This window comes from Eretmochelys imbricata, chromosome 1 (genome assembly GCF_965152235.1).
Source record: "Eretmochelys imbricata isolate rEreImb1 chromosome 1, rEreImb1.hap1, whole genome shotgun sequence".
NCBI classification, from domain to species: domain Eukaryota; kingdom Metazoa; phylum Chordata; order Testudines; family Cheloniidae; genus Eretmochelys; species Eretmochelys imbricata.
In genome coordinates, this window is record NC_135572.1 from 293,381,786 (window position 1) to 293,396,237 (window position 14,452).

Below are 14,452 nucleotides of genomic sequence, written 5' to 3' on the forward strand. Positions count from 1 at the left end.
AGACTAAACGGCCTGATTCTGCTCACAAAAACTCAGTGAAAGTCTCTGAAATGTGGAAAGTTGTAATGCATAGTTGGTGAAATCACTTCCTATATACCTCACCTAGTAATCAGTCTCTATTATGGAGCATCAGGGAATAGCAGTATGTGTGGGGATGTGGGGTATGTACTCCAGCCTATGGGTAGAGTCACATAATTTCTGCTGAACACATAGTATCCGAGCACTCACAAACATTAGTGAATTTATTCTTGTACTACTCCAAAGAGGTAGGGAAGTATTATTACCTAGAGTTCAGCAAATTTTTTGAACAAAAGTTTTTTTCAATAAAAGCTGCAGATTCAGCAACACTGAAACGTTACACAAATTTGTGTTGATTTTGTGGAATTCTTTCCATCAAAAAGACAAAACAAAATGCCCAACAGCCTTTAAAAAAATCAAAAGTTTCATTTTGGGTGAGATAACATCATTCTGACCTTTTCAAAACAAACAAATGATTTTTTTTATTCAAAATGACTTTTCATTTTAAAGTTTTTTAAAATGTTAAAATGATCAATAAATGTCTTGTTTCTGGTCAAAGTAAGTTTTGTGTTTGACCCAAAGTGATGATTTAACTTTTTTAATTTGCCAAAAGTATTTTTTATTCAGCCCCAAACAATATTTAGGCAAAAAAATCATTATTTGCCCAGATCTATTATCTCCCACTTAATTATGGGGAAACTGAGGCACACGTGGAGAAAGTCATGTGCCCTGGGCTCTTTAGCAGAACCAGAAGTTGTACCCAGCTCTCCTGAGTGCCACTCCAAGGCTTTTGGTCACAAGACTATCCTTCCTCATGTTTGGGTAGCATGCTGGTGACCACTTAATCTATGTAACTTTTGGCTTCTTTGACTCCTTTCCCAACTTGTCTCTATCCCATCCCCAGTTTCTGTATTGTTCTGTGTGTAGAGACCCCTTCCACTATGTACAGTGGGTGTGAGGCACACCTAGCCACTCTGCACATGGCCCTGCTCTCTCCTATGCTATGGCCACTGCCCTCCTTGGCAGGGAAAATTTTGCATACCAGCCCTTTCTACATTAAACTGTTGATTCACCTGATCTGGATCACCCACCTATGTGAGGGCAGGGAGCATCTCCTCTCCCCTTCCCTCCGCCTCCAAAAAGGGGTATCGTTTGATTGGGTACAAAAGCAGATTTAGAATCAAAACATCTTTTTCTATGTTATACTCTTAAAATTGAACTGGGGCAATTTTTCTCCTTGAGGTATAAATAAAATGTTTTGATTATGAGCCAATTTATTGACACTTGATAGAATTAACTGTTATCTCAGACATGTCAAGAGAGAGTTGTCTAGATATGGAAATATGTGTTTGTACACAGACACATACACACACACACACACACACACACAACTAAATATGAAATGAAAAGCAACAGCACATGGACTTGTAATGCTCCCTGGAGTAGTTGGGTTTCAGAGATCAATGAATGGCTTTCATTGCCCATATATGCATTTTCTGTCATCTGTGACAGGTGTAGAATGGATAACATTCTTTGTGTTAAGTTAATCCAACTATAATGTAATGACGAATATATCCATGAAAGATCATGCTTTTTCATAACTATTACAGATCATAGCTTTTCAGTATCACATACACCAATCTGTGTTAAGGATCTTTACTACCATGCAAAGCAGGGATGGCATACACCTGGGGTGAAACCATGCATCCATTTAAGGCAAAACTAGCTCAGTGGTTTGAGCATTGGCCTGCTAAATCCAGGGTTGTGACTTCAATCCCTGAGGGGGCCACTTAGGGATCTGGGCCAAAAATTAGGGATTGGTCCGGTTTTGAGCAGGGGTTTGGACTAGATCAGTGGTTCTCAAAGCTAGTCTGCTGCTTGTTCAGGGAAAGCCCATGCTGGGCCGGATCAGTTTGTTTACCATCCTCAGGTTCAGCTGATCATGGCTCCTACTGGCCGTGGTTTGCCGCTCCAGGCCAATAGGGGCTGTGGGAAGCGGCGCAGGCCAAGGGATGTGCTGGCTGCCCTTCCCGCAGCCCCCATTGGCCTGGAGCGGCGAACCGCGGACAGTGAGAGCCACAGTTGGCTGAACCTGCGGACACGGCAGGTAAACAAACTGGTCCGGCGCACCAGGGGCTTTCCCTGAACAAGCGGCGGACCGGCTTTGAGAACCACTGGACTAGATGATCTCCGGAGGTCCCTTCTGTCAAGGTTCCTCCCCCACTCTGAACTCTAGGGTACAGATGTGGGGACCTGCATGAAAAACCTCCTAAGCTTATCTTTACCAGCTTAGGTCAAAACTTCCCCAGGGTACAAAATATTCCCCCCGTTGTCCTTGGACTAGCCGCTACCACCACCAAACTAATACTGGTTACTGGGGAAGAGCTGTTTGGACGCGTCTTTCCCCCCAAAATACTTCCCAAAACCTTGCACCCCACTTCCTGGACAAGGTTTGGTAAAAAAGCCTCACCAATTTGCCTAGGTGACTACAGACCCAGACCCTTGGATCTTAAGAACAATGAACAATCCTCCCAACACTTGCACCCCCCTTTCCTGGGAAATGTTGGATAAAAAGCCTCACCAATTTGCATAGGTGACCACAGACCCAAACCCTTGGATCTGAGAACAATGAAAAAGCATTCAGTTTTTTACAAGAAGACTTTTAATAGAAAATAGAAGTAAATAGAAATAAAGAAATCCCCCCTGTAAAATCAGGATGGTAGATATCTTACAGGGTAATTAGATTAAAAAAACATAGAGAACCCCTCTAGGCAAAACCTTAAGTTACAAAAAGATACACAGACAGAAAGAGTTATTCTATTCAGCATAATTCTTTTCTCAGCCATTTAAAGAAATCATAATCTAACACATACCTAGCTAGATTACTTACTAAAAGTTCTGAGACTCCATTCCTGGTCTATCCCTGGCAAAGACCAGCATACAGACCGACACAGACCCTTTGTTTCTCTCCCTCCTCCCAGCTTTTGAAAGTATCTTGTCTCCTCATTGGTCATTTTGGTCAGGTGCCAGCGAGGTTACCTTTAGCTTCTTAACCCTTTACAGGTGAGAGGAGCTTTCCCCTGGCCAGGAGGGATTTCAAAGGGGTTTACCCTTCCCTTTATATTTATGACACCTTCCAACCCTGATATTCTATGATTCCCATTTGATTTCAGTGGGACAGGATATCACCTGAGGCTATGACCTAAGTCCAGCTCACTTGATGTACATATGTGGCCTCCATAAAAATTCAGTTTCTGCAGAATCTAAGATTTCATTTTTAAAGAACAAGGAGTAAGACTCTATCCATAACCATATCAGCTCTAAAGCCTATGGATAACACTTGACTCTGAGCATTATTTAATTGCTAATTGTTTTAGTGGCTGGAATGGGATGAGAGATTAGGAACTGGGAGTTGCAGCAAGGAAGGAAATACAGAAGAAAGAACAGAGGAGTCACGCAAAGACAAGGACGAGAGAGAATCAGAGAGAGGAAGATAGGGAAGGAAGATAAACAAGGGACAGGAATAGCAGTGTCCAAAAAGGGACCATATTTCCCCATTGAGTTTGTTACTATATTGTAGGATAAGTATAAAATTAAAGGTGTGTGTGTGTGTGTGTGTGTGTGTGTGTGTGTGTGTGTGTGTGTTGTAAAGAAGGCCCCAATCAGCAAGTAAGAAGACTCAGAATAATTAGTATTACTTGTAGGGTGGGAAGGATATATGGTTTCAAAAGTAACTAATAAAATAAAGAGCTGCAGTACCAAGACACAACACAAACAAGACACAAAGAAACAAGCCCAAATCTTCCCACTGTTCTGCTAGTAAGCAAGGTGTGGAGGGGAGACGATAAGAAAGAAAAGGCTTTGGGAAGAAAGAAGGCTGTAAATCCCATGTGGATTAATATTGGAAATAAGGGTGAATTGTTTCCAGTTGGGTTTTAGCTGAGTCAGTAATTGGCAATGACATTGCTTGTTTGTTAAAGGATATAAAAAGTAAAGTCTTAAAGTGTTCATTGCTAATACCTTCCTGACCATGTTGGAGCCAACCGATATCGGTCTAAGCACCCCTGGATTTAGCCTGTTTGTAAGTATCTTGATCAAATGCTTGTAACTGTTTTGTTAGTGTTTGGATGTAGTAAATTGCTATTTTTTAGGCTTTTTAGGCATATTTAGAGCAATTGTATAAATACCATTTGGCCTTTGGATATAATAAAGGAATTTAATATTAATTTAATGTTTGGTGGTTTCCAATGTCAATATTAATAATTTCAAATATTAATAATAATTCCAACATATATAAAAACAGATTCTACCCTGGATCTTTGTACAGACCTCCTATTGACATCACTGCTGTGGACTGAGGGGAATATGGAAACCTAACGTTATAAATTAGCCCATGGACCATAATTAAAAATGGAATTTGGCTCTCTCCACAGGGTGAGTGACTCCTTATGTGGAAGTATAAAATACTGACACTTCTTAGATGAACTATTCTGTTTATTCCAATGAAGTGGAATTGTTCCATAAAGTTGTAATCACATTTGTATCAGTCTGATGTGCTTACAGGCTCTGTGATGCTCGCTGTAAAACAGCAAAAAAGAGGGAAATGGACCCTGGGTCTATACAAGATACTAATACATATGCTGTTGTTTGTTTCCATATGGAATGTGCCTGAAGAGGATGTTAAGAGTAATATCTTAATCTCTACCCAGAAAGACATTATCTGTGGCTTCTTTCTTCTAACTTTGTTCTTTATTTTCAAATAATTGTAGGTGGGAGTTTATTGGATGGGATGTCTGCATGGATATCCTTGAGACCAGCTTGGATAATGCCATGGAAACCAATGAGTCCCCAGCTCCAGCCTCCACACCAAAATCCAGTGGAATCCAGCCCTTGAATGCATGCATAGAAAGATTTCCTGTAGGTAAGATGATGTCACATAGGGTGTTATGCCTGATCTAAACTCCCTCTCTCTTTGTAAATAAATGTGAGGATTTAGATGATTGTTAATTTGATCATTGCCTTTACCATAATTTCACCCTCATGCACCCTTCCCAATTATAATCTACTGTCAGAACTGCAATTTGCAGCCTTTTCCCCTTTAGTATAAAGTTTATAGTTAGTGAATGTTAATATAGTTGTAACTTCAACCAGTGAAGAAGTGTATTCTGGGAGCAAGGGAGAATACAGGCCCAACAATTGTCTATCTAGGGCAATTATTTTAAGATAAATTTGAAGGCCTCTACATTCTACAATGTTTCATATGATTAATCCAAGACTAGTCAAAGAAGAAAGAATAATAAAAGAAAGAACAATATTGTTGTTCCCTGAGCCTCTGAATAGTGTCAGGATAAATTTTGAATCACGAGTTTGTTTCCTCCTCATATGCTAGAAGCTTCTGCTGCCTGATTTTGGCAATTTAGGAGTTCCTGTCCTTGTTGGCCTTTCATGCACACCAGTATACTGAAATTTTTGAATGGGAACTCAGTGTCTCTGGAACTGTGATTGTCTGTCTCAAATGTATGTTAACTAAATTATTCAAAAGACAAATAGAACATCTCTTTAAAGTGATTTCTTTCAGTCAAATCAAGCAATTTCTCATTAAAAGCAAGCTTTGTGATTATACAGTAAAAAAAAATAATGACTGTTAAACCAGTCTCATGGAGGTGGTCTTTTTAAAATGTCATTTGCTTTTATCTGCTGGATAAAGAAAGAAAAACATCTGCTTTAGAATACATTGTATCCCTATTAGTAAGATCCTGGCCCTTTTGATTCATATTTATATTTATTTATAATATTGTGCTAGACATTCTGGAATATATTTTTAAAGTGGTTCATGGGAGGCTGACACACAAGTTAGACATCGGCCTGAGTCACAAAGTTTGTATTTGTAATCTGATCTGAATCCAAACTTCCCTAAATGCTAGCTCTGGATTAGCGGAGGCATTGCTTGGATTTGGTTTGACTCATTGTGGACAGAAGCCCACATCATGAATTCTGGATCCAAAAGTAAAATTCCCCCTACTATGGGAGGCCAGGATCCAGAGTTATGAATGTATTGTGCCTATTTATTTTCAATCTTAACTTTAGCTACTTTATAGAGAAATGCTGCATGATAACCATAACTTAAAAATGTAATCTTTAAAAGCACATTTTATATTTTTTTCTTATGAAAATCCTATAAAATGACCTACCACATTAAATTATCCTGATGTAATATAAATGGATGAACAAACATGTATAATTTGAAATATTTGTTCTTCACTGTACTATTCACTTAAGGTCTTTTAAGAACATTCTGAATCTTCTTCTTCCCCCCCCGCCCCCGGCTATATTATAACTGCGACAAGCTAATCTGACTTTATAAATCTTACTGGCTCCAGGGGAACATTGCAGGGGAGGAGTTTTTTATTGGCTGCTGGTGTGAACAGTTTAAAGTAGAGAAGAGATTGATCTCAAAGAAAATGCAACAAAGAATAGGCTTAATCTAGATCCGTGGTTCTCAAACTTTTTTTTTCCTGGACCACTTGAAAATGGCTGGGGGTTTCAGGGGAGCACTTAATGATCTTTCCAAATGTTGTTTGTACCATTAGCTAACTATTGTAAAGCACTTTGAATAAAAGCGCTATATAAAAAATCCTTAATAATAATAAACGTTTTTTGGTTCTACAAATAAAAGCAAACAACTCATATTTTAATGTCAGTAGTCTTACCTTTCTAATGCAATGGATGTGCCCTCTCTACCCCACTGTGGCAGCCCCCAAACTAGAGCTGAGAAGGAGGGGGGTCTCTCCCTCTGTCCCCCACTGCGGCAGCCCCTGAGCTGAGGCTGGGAAGGAGGGCCGTGTCTCCCTGGCAGCTGCAGTCCTGGAGCTGGGGAAAGTCATTATTTTCTCTGGCTGCTGCAGTTCTGTACATCCCAAATTCCCCCCCCCCATCTCACCCCACTGCCGCCTCCCACCTACCCTCTATTCCCAAGGCCTCACCTTACATGTGCGTCTTCTCCAGGGTCCAGGCACCTAATTCTCTCATGTGTGGCTGTCCAGGCGCGCACCTTAGAGGGAACTATCCGCGGACCACCTGAATGGAGCTCATGGACCACCGGTGGTCTGCAGACCACAGTTTGAGAACCTCTAATCTAGATGATGAAATGGTAGATAGACTGAAGAAAATCTAAGCCACTACCTGGGAGTCTGACCCATGCCCATCTTGGATGGTGAAAGATAAAAATACTTGGCCCCTCTATTAACACTGATTTGTCAGTGCTTTCCTCCAAAGGGCTGTTTATTAGCCACCTTAAAATGCACAGTTCTGATCTAGTATTCAAGAAATACTCTCAATACTCCCAATTCTGCCTCAGGCTCCAAGGCTCCATTTCTCCTTCCTTCTCTTCAACACTTATGGCAAGCTCCTGGGAAGATCATAAGATGCCATAGATTTAAATTGCAGTGTTAAGCAAATGATGTTCAGTTATATTCCTTCATATCAAATGCTAAGCTATCCCAATGCATGAATGAACTCAGCTCCTGAAAGAAGAGCAACTGAATAAAGTTAAACCCATTTGTTTGCTCTCCATCCCCTCACCCTTTGTAGTTACCTGAATGGAGCTCATGGCTTTCTCCCTGCACCGTTCTGAACTCAGTCATCATGCTTTATTCCTGTGACAGAGTGCTCTGAGTCAGGTACCACATTATGCATTTCATTCTCCTTTCCTTCCCTTGTCAGATTGGAGTGAATTACTTCCAAACAGTGCATAGCAAAGTTCATTTGAAAAAGTAAAGAAAATCACGTAAAATGTTATAGCATAAAATCACATCTTGTGTAAATTTGGGTAACAGCCTAGTAATATCAGCACATATACATAGACACAGGTGAGTAATTCAGAGAATAAAAGAATGTTACATTCTGTCTCTCTCCCATTCTGTTGGAGTCTTTGCATGTCTCTTAACATTGCAGCATTTCAGAGGCTCTCAGGCACAGCAGAAGTCACTGAGTAAGTATTGTTTCCACCCACTCCTATCTTAGAGGGTCCTGTCAAATATACATTGAAGAATCTTAGAAGTAACTTAGAAATGTTGTGATCCTTTATTGCCTTACTCAGTTGTATGATGCATTTGCAGTTATTATTCAGCCCCCAGCTATGGAGTCATACTACTGTGGTAGCTGTTGTGTTCTGAGAGAGGCAATATATTTGCCTAGGTGCAATCTCTGGGACATAAATTAATCCATGTCCCCTTCCCTAGAATGGTTGCCTTTCTATGCCACATTTTTTTAAAAAATAACCAAAACCAATCCCATCCCAGAGATATAGTTATTTCTTCAATTCTCATTCAACTCTCCTAGCATCTCAAACGATCCTTTGCTGCCACATGTACATTCACCTACTTATTTTCTTCTATACAAGTTCTCTCTCATTATTCCCACACAGTGTTTCTATAGGCTACTGAATCTAGTCCAAGAAACCATGTAAATATTCCTTGTCCTAGCCAGAAGTGTGATGCTCTCATCTGTGGTTAAAATTCTTTTCCATTCATCATCTTGGCCTGGACTGTCTTTCTAGGTCAAGGATCTCACAGTCTCTAAATGCTTGGGCTTTTTTGTTTGTTTGTTTTGTTTTCTGATAATTTAAACTGAACTTTTAAATGGGATTTTGCTATGGGTCTGTTTTATCTTGGGTGTCCTATCACCCTTTGAAAATTAACCTTTTTTCATGGAATCAAATTCTATGGCTTCTTCTGGGAAGATCTGATATCAGGATTGGCAGGTTGGGATGGCCACGAAAAGAAATGTATCTTAATAGGCTCCGTTAACAATGTGAACATGTTTGAAGCAGTACACTGAGCTGACCGGATCCCAGACAAACATTGTTTTATTTCCTGTCAGTCATGCTCTCTGTCACACACTTTCAACTGTTTATTTTTGGCGGGGTTTTATATCATTTGCAAGGGGGGTGGGAGTCGATGTAACTGTATTCATAAAATACACCTAGTTCGAAGACCCTGCGGACATGCTAAGTCATGTGAAGCAGCAAACACGTCTATCTGAGCGCTTTAGTACTGGGTAGACTTGAACATCTCTGCAGATTTCGAAGCAAACGCTGCAGCTTAGCTGCGGGTGGGGGGATCCTCAATGCTGTTGGATTTTGAAACGAAGACAAAAATGCCCCCATTTTCTCCTCTCGCTCTTTCCTCTACCTGTGCTAGATGGGCGGGATTTTAAGGGCTCTCCCCTTCTTCCTTCATCTCTTCACTTTTGCACCCTCCCCTTATGGACAATTGCCTCTCCCACTCTGGGAGAGGAGACCTCCCCGGAGCCCATCCATTGCCCACTTCACTGTCTGCTTATGCTCCCCTTCACTCCCCTCATCTCCCCCCCCCCTTTTTTTTTTTTTTTGCTCCCCATCCTCCTCTCGCTCCCCTGCTTTTGCTCCTCTGTCCCCCTCCCCAGGTCGCTCCCCCGCCCCCCCCAGCGTTCGCGCCCCTCGCGCTGTTTCTAGCCCCCGCCGCTGTTGCTCCTCGGGAGCCGATTCCAGGGGCAGGTGAGGGCAGCCGCCCCCGCGTGCGCATGCTCCGCTCAGCTCCCAGGCATGCTCAAACCCCGATGGGGCGGAGAATCTGACACGGCCGGCGGATCGCGGCTGCCCCAGTCCCCGGCCAGCACCATGCGGGGGACAGGCGCCTGCTTCCCCGTCGCGTGCCTGCTGCTCCAGCTCCAGGCGGCAGGTAAGCGGCCACGCTGGGGGTTGTTGCTGGGGGCAGGCGCGGCAAGTGCGGCCGCGCTGCCCAGGGGACGGAGCTCTGGGGAGCGCCCCCGTCATCTGAGCGAGGGGAGACCTGCGTGTTCCCGACCAGCGCCCGCTCCTGGAGCTGCTCCAGCGCCTGCTGTTGCCGGGCAATGGCAAGGGCCGGGGCGAAATGCCCCCATCCCACAGGTAGCGGCTCGGCAGTGTCAGAGCCTTGCTGCGGGTAACAGCGGTGCTTGCGTTAGTCTACACGGGGAGTTTCTTCCACCGCCCCCCCCCCCCCCAGCATTAACACGGCTGTAGCTTTGCACACACTCAAGCACGTGGGGGGGGAGGGAGGGGCAGGAGCAATGGTTAATCTAGCGCCTGCAATCATTAGCTACGGCGTCTTCCCTCTTTGGGGCTGGGGAGGGCTCAAGTGGAAGCTCCACCGACGCCTTTGAGGGGGATGCCACGGGCCGAACTAATGGCTCCGAGCAGGTAGCCGGGGAGATTCCGCGGCCTCCTTGGCCAGTTCCCTTGTCCATGAAGTGCCCTCCGCCAATAGAGCAGCGCAGGTCTGGGAGCCAGGGAGGGGGCGGGAGTGTTTCAGCACCGTGTGTGTCTTTCAGCACCATGGTCAGCCACCACCGGCATAAACACAACGGCAAAGCGGGAGCGTTGTTAAGAGGCCAGATGTCACTTGAGGTGATTCGGTCGCTGTAGCAGTCGGTATCCTCAACAGGGTTGCTAATAATTAAAAACAAAAGCACGGCTAAGTGGCACCGCGTGCAAGCCCTCAGCTGTTGCCACTTCAGGCACTCTAACGCGTACGGATACTGCCTGTTTTTCTCGGTCACTATTGCCCTGGGATTTGGAGCACGAGCCACGCAGGTTTCTAAATATTTTAGAATGATGCAAGTTTTTAAAAAAAAAAACAAAAAAAAACATTTAGCATCTTTTAAATTTGACACTTGAATTCAAGCGTCGAAACAGGATTTTAGACTGCAAAATTTCAGCTGCGACAGCAGTCATTTGTACAGTAGTCCTGTAGCTGTGTTAGTAAATCCTCTCACTGCTTAGCTAGCAAAATGTGGGCATCATTCAGAAATGTGGTTAACGAAGAACTATATTACATAGAGCTTTTCAGTTCAAGCGTCAGTTTCACTTTGATAATCATTTGCTGTATTTCTTCAGTAAAAGAAGGATATGGCTTAATCGGTGTAAAAACTGCCCTTTCTCCTGAGTCCTTTCCCCCACTTCCCATCATGTTAACCTACATTCTCACTCTTTTAGAAGGAAAGTAAATTGGTGCTGAAGGTGTAATTAAATGTAGTTCGTAATTAATATCACTGAAGTGTCTCTGTGTTTGCAGAGAGTACTGCTGTATCTCTACTTCTGACATAGAAAATGGCTGTTGCACCCTACTTATAACTTAACATAAGTCCATTACAGCCTCCCTTTGTATATGTATAGAAAGGTATAACAAAATACAATGGCTGAAAGTTGAAGCTAGACAAATTCTGTCTGCAAATAAGGCATACATTTTTAACAGTGAGAGTAATTAACCAAGGGGACAGTTTACCAAGGGTTGTGGTGATTTCTCCATCATTGACAATTTTTAAATCAATTGGATGTTTTTTCTAAAAGATCTGTTCTAGGAATTATTTTGGGGAAGTTCTATGGCTTGTGTCATACAGAAGGTCAGACTAGATGATCACAATGGTCCCTTCTGGCCTGGCAATCTATGAATGACTCTATGAATATGTGAATACATATACAGTCTTTTGCTGCCACAAACCATCTTTTTGGAGAGTGTTTCAGTATTCCATTAACTTGAACTGTTTTATTATGGGATGAAAGGTTTTAGAAGCATATCAGGGTTAAGTAATACCACTAGAAATGTAACTTGGTAATAAATAATTCATGGTTATCAGGTTATGATAATAGTGTATACATTATTTAATATGCTAGATAAATGGGCATGGCATCATCTTGTTTAATCTAGTCACAAGAAATTGTTACCATCAGTTATTAGTACTTCACTCTTAAGGCAAATCAGACTATCTTCGACAAGATTTCAACCATGTCTTATTCCTTTGTATTTATGGTTGCTTAGGAGAGTCATGTATTGCTACTTTACACAATGTGTGTGACAAAGATTACAGACTAAAGGATAAGGAGCATTTTGAAATCCATTTTGTGAAGATCCTTAAGATGCTTTTAGGTTGTTCTTTTACAAAAATATATATTAAAATGATCATTTGTGTAAAATTAGTTTACAACTGTTATTTGTCATAACATGCCTTCTAAATCTTCATTTATCCACTATTAATTCTAAATTGCACAGACTACCTTAGTCTTTCCATCATACTAATGGAAACTGGTTTAACTAAAATGTACAATTGCCTTGGTATGTTTAACTTGTTTTATTAAGTTAATTGGAATGTTTGTATATGAAAGTTAGCCTTTAATCTAAAAATCTTCAATAATCACAAAAATGGAGAAAACAACACAGACCCATACATTGCTATCTTGTTTCCCATGCAATTCTGGTGAATAATCACTTTAGAAAAATGAGTATTAAAATCCAAAAAGTGACCCATTCAGTCTTATAATGTGTATAGCTCCCATCAAAGATGAGAGCTGTGCCTGCTCCAGCCAGGGCTGCATGGAGTTTTCTGTTACTAGTCTTGTGTCATTCAAGACACTACACTACTGAGCTTCCTGACTTTTACTATCATAGTAAACTTAACCTTAAGCAGTTAAGAGCTCTGTCACTTTCACTTGAAGTGAAAGATGAATTAGTCATTTGGTTCATTCTGGAGCTTTCTATGGAGCACAGTCTACAGTTGTGACTTATGAATGGTGATTTAGTGATAAGAGTTCATCTGGTAACATAAAAATGTATTTCACTTACCATTACTGATTGGTCAGAAGTTATGTGGTGTTTGTCATTTTGTTTTGCTCTGTGGTTGAAACTACTTGGCTTTTCATATATGGCTTTGTTCCAAAATTCAAAATACACGAAGCCAACTTCTGTGTAGGAGGATGCTAAGATATCCATCGGCAGATGCACTAACAATATCTTCCCTAATATCAGTTGATGTTAATAGGTTTTAGAAAAAATATGATTTTGTATTTAATTGAGATATTACTACAACAAGGAGGTATTGATTCTGTAATGGGTTTAAAGCAATTCTTTGTAACTGAAAGGTATTATACTGCATATTGGAGAAATGAGTTTGCCATGGAAAGGCTGTTCCATTACCATTGTGCTCCAATATCAGGATATGTATTTGCAAAGAAGCTGACATTTTTTCACCGTAAAAGAATCTCAAATTTCCATATTTGTTTTTTTTTAAAAGATCAATTTAATTCAGTTTAGATGTTGTTGTCAATAAAACATTACAGCTGTGTAGAAAGCAAATCAAATCTAGTTATGCTCTCAGATACACCTCTGCAATTTCCACTGAAGTCAATGTAGAATTAGGGCCTTTATGGACCCAGAGTTGCATTGGGCAATGTGCAAGAGCAGAAATCTGCTTGCACAGAGCTGTCAGAGCTGGAGTAGGGCCTACATTTGTACTAAGTGATTACAAATCACTATGAACCTTTAGCTGCTATTATGTTTTGAAGAAAAGGGCAAGATAGAGTAATGGCATAGGTTATTTGCTAGTAGGTATGATATAGTGCACATTTTTGCAACAAAAAGTTAGTATCTCTCGAGACTACCAGAAACAATTGTTATTTTGGTGAAATAATGTTAGGTGGTAGTGAGAACACGTAATGATGCACCAAAATAAGCTTATAATTAGAACTAGTGAACAGTGGTTCTGGACCAATTTTATAGTGGTGGTGCTGAACGCCACTGAATCAAACTGTAAACCCTGTATATGATGGAAACCACTTCAAGCCAGGGGGTGAGGGAGCACCCCCAGCAGTCCTAGTTCCAGCATCTATGCTAGTGAACCATTGGTGTTACCTAGGTTACTGAACTAATTAACTATTTAACTTCATTGTCTTTTCATGAATTCCATGAACAGGCTTAAAATATACAAACAAAGAATAAAATATACAGTCACTGTAAATGGCCCAAGCAAAACCATCTAGACTGGAATAAAACCTACTCAAATAATAACCTCCATATCAACCATCCATATGTCTTTTATCAAAATATTGAGAGAGAAAGTGATTTTTGCAGAAAGTCCTAGAGGTTAACAAATGGAGGCCCATGGAGCCAAACAATTGTAAGTAAGACTTGGTAGAATTGTCATCATTAAGACATGGTTTCTTGAGCAAAGGTCTCACAGCATCTTTCTTCAGGGCCACTGTTATTATTCCCTCCCATGAAGGAACACATTGATAATATAAAACATGGGACCAGTACTTCAGCAACCAGGAAAGACAAAGGTCCTACTCAGTCTTTTGCCAAAAGAGATCCCGGTGCCTCCAAAAGATCATCTGAAACTCTAGTAGAAAAGACTGGCATGTATCCACTTGAGATACTGCTCAGGCCTGATCCAAACAGTTGTTACTGCAAAGTAACATGAAAATCACAGTGGAATTTTGCAGGTGCGGAGAAACTTAAACAAAGTGTGCTAGATTGTGTGCAATGCATATGAAAATAGACTTGGAATGAGCATCTGCTCCTCCCTGCTAGTTTGTAATGGAAAGTGTCTTTCAAAATGGAAGTTTCTGTGTAGCATATCCAGT

At 41.2% G+C, this 14,452-nt stretch overlaps 1 protein-coding gene across 1 annotated transcript in view; it reads left to right on the forward strand.

The window, feature by feature from the left end:
* Positions 1-9,601: 9,601 nt before the first annotated feature.
* Positions 9,602-14,452, forward strand: part of PTPRR (protein tyrosine phosphatase receptor type R) — a 194,225-nt gene continuing 189,374 nt past the window's right edge. The window contains exon 1 of the mRNA XM_077807741.1: positions 9,602-9,737. Coding sequence (XP_077663867.1) covers positions 9,602-9,737 — 136 coding nt within the window. The remainder of the gene's footprint in view (positions 9,738-14,452) is intronic.